This window comes from Strix uralensis, chromosome 3 (assembly GCF_047716275.1).
Source record: "Strix uralensis isolate ZFMK-TIS-50842 chromosome 3, bStrUra1, whole genome shotgun sequence".
Lineage (NCBI taxonomy): Eukaryota > Metazoa > Chordata > Aves > Strigiformes > Strigidae > Strix > Strix uralensis.
The window spans coordinates 65,957,825-65,960,516 of record NC_133974.1 but is presented as its reverse complement, the minus strand read 5'-3'; the positions used below and the strand labels follow the sequence as shown (position 1 = coordinate 65,960,516).

Genomic DNA, 2,692 nt, shown 5'->3' with positions numbered 1-2,692 from the left:
GTGAGAAAACTCTCCAAAATCGCCACCCTCCTGCTAGCCAGAAACTATATTCTGATGCTCACCAGCTCGCTGGAGGAGATGAAGAGACTGGTGGGGGAGATCTACGGGGGGCACCACTCGGCCTTTCACTGCGGTACGGTGGGACACTCCGCCGGGCACCCTCCCCACGCCGCCGGCACCGTGCACCAGGTGCACCCCATCCTCGGCAGTGCCTTGTCCTCCGCCAACACCTCCTCCTCCCTCTCCGCCTCCCTGCCTGCCATCGGCACCATCCGGCCCCCCCACTCCCTGCTCAAGACCCCCTCGACCCCCCCCGCCCTGCAGCTCGGCAGCGGCTTCCAGCACTGGGCGGGCTTGCCGTGCCCCTGCACCATCTGCCAGATGCCCCCACCGCCCCACCTCTCGGCCCTCACCGCCTCCAACATGGCCAGGATCTCAGGGGAGACCAAGGACCTCCTGAAGTGACTCGGCGGGGACCCCCCGGCCCCCGGGGCTGCGCCGCAGCCGGCGGTGCCACGGCGGGGAGGGGGCTGCGGCCGGGGCCCCCCCCGCGCCGCCGACGGACCTGCCCCCACTGCCCCCCGCCCCGCCACCCCCCCCTGTAACACGGGATTAGTGTAGTAAGGACCTTGCAAAGGTAATGTTTTAGCCGGCTCCTCGGGCGGTGTTTTCTTATTATGCTAAACCGGAAAAAAAAAAAAAAAGTCCCTGTTGTAAAAAGAATAATAATAATAATTATAATTATAATAATAATGCCGCTGACGGTGATCAAATGTAAATAATTCAAATGGATGCAAAAGGGGGGAAAAAAAAAAAAGACATGGTTGTCACTGTAGTGTTCGCAGCTACTAAGAGATGATGAGATCGGTTTGGGGCTTCTTCTCCTTCTTTTTGCGGGCTTTTCCTTTCTTTCCTTTCGCACGGCGACACCTCCGAAACCTCCCGCTCCAAACCCGGCTGCGGCAGCGCAGCGGCGGCCCGAGGTCGCCCAGAGCTAGTGCATGCTCCCCACCGCAGCGTCCCACCCGTGGGTGCTGGCCACGGGCGGCTTCCCTGGCAACAGGGACTTCCGAGTCAATTCACTAAAGTTTTGTGGGTGTTTTGGGTTTGGTTTGGTTGGTTGGTTGGGTTTTGTTTGGGTTTTTGGTTTTTTTTGGTTTTTTGTTTTTCAGATTTGGTTGCGATGCGGGTTTCTTTGCGGTTCTTTTCCTTCTTCCCTCTGTGTCTGCTAAAATTAAAAAAAAAAAAAAGAAAGAAAAAAAAAAAAGAAGGAGAAGGAAATGGTGCAAAACACAGCACAACCCTCCTGCGGGTCTGTTTTGCCAAATCTCCCATCTCCCGCTCTCGGTGAAGTGCGCTAGTTCAGCTGGCTGGGGTCCTCGTCGCTTATTTCTCTTGTTGGCTTTGGGTTTGTTCTGATTTGCTGCTCCTTTTTTTTTTTTTTTTTTTTTTTGGTTGTTGGTTTGGTTTGGTTTTGCATGCGGGGTCGGCTCTTGCCAGATCAGTGACTTGTGTAACTAAATCGGAAGCTTTGTTGCTGTTTGTTCCCTTTTCGGTACGTTTTCCTGGGCGATTGCTTGAAACACTGTTATTATTAATTTCGTTTGTTTGTTTGTTTGCTTGCTTTTGGTTAGGGCCTCGAAGACAACATCGTGTCTTTATTTTTTATATATTCTTGATAATTATCGATATATTTATTATTGGCCAGTGTTTCTGGATGAGATTTCCAAATAAAATAAAAAATTAATTACAAGCTGCCTGTTTCGCCTTTGTCTGGGACCAGAAGCTGAGAAAAGGCGCCGATTTCGATGGCTTTGGGTTTTGCCAGGACTTTTCTGCCCCAGCCGGGGGAGGCTGGCGAATCTCCCCGTGGGGCTCAGGAGCCGCCCCACCGCGGCAGCAGCCACAAACGCCACAGCGGTTGCCCAAACGTCCCCCGGTGCGTGCGTGCGAGCTGTCGGGTCCCCCCGTTTCACCCCGGGGCGGGAGTGGCAGGGACCTGCCAGCCGACGGACGGTCCGACAGACAGCGCCGGGCGGCGGCAGGACGGGCCGCGGGCACAGCTCGGGAGGAGCGGCCGGGGCACTTCGAGGTAGAAAAGAGGTAGAAAAGGGGCAATAACTTTTTTTTTTTTTATCCTGGAGATCCAGCTGTCCGCCCTTTTCCCGGAGGGAAACGGTGAGCCGGCCAGGACCGGGCCAGGCAGCTCCGTCGCTCCCGGAGGCCGTGCTCCGTGGGGAGCCGCCAGAGACCCCTGCAACCCCCTGCCCGGCACCCCCCGGCCGGGCACCCCTCGGTTCACCGCCCCACGCGGAGGGGGTGTGCGGGAGGGACCTGAACACACCTGGAGAAGGCGGTTCCCGAGTGGCAAGCTGAGTAGTGATGGGGGGCGGGGGGGGCATTTAAACCGAGGTGCGAAACAACTTTTGGAAGACACCTTCGGGTGCTTGTGCTGGTGAACGGGATGTGCAACACTGCAGCAACCAAATCATCTTTTAGGCATAAGCACGCATACACAAACTTTAGCAAATTGTAAGGAGAATGTATATTTGCCCCGAAAACAGACTGAACTAACGAATCATGTTGTAAAAAAGCCACTCCCCCGCTGAAGTAAATTCTTGCAGTACTTCAGCAAGATGATCAAGAGATGCTGCAGATTCCTTCCTTCCTTCCTTCCTTCCTTCCTTCCTTC

At 55.3% G+C, this 2,692-nt stretch overlaps 1 protein-coding gene across 1 annotated transcript in view; it reads left to right on the top strand.

Annotated features, from left to right (window-relative positions):
• OLIG3 (oligodendrocyte transcription factor 3) overlaps nucleotides 1–465 on the top strand; it is an 822-nt gene extending 357 nt beyond the window's left edge. The window contains exon 1 of the mRNA XM_074864784.1: nucleotides 1–465. This exon is cut by the window's left edge and continues 357 nt beyond it. Within this exon, the coding sequence (XP_074720885.1) occupies nucleotides 1–465 (465 nt within the window).
• Nucleotides 466–2,692: the final 2,227 nt, after the last annotated feature.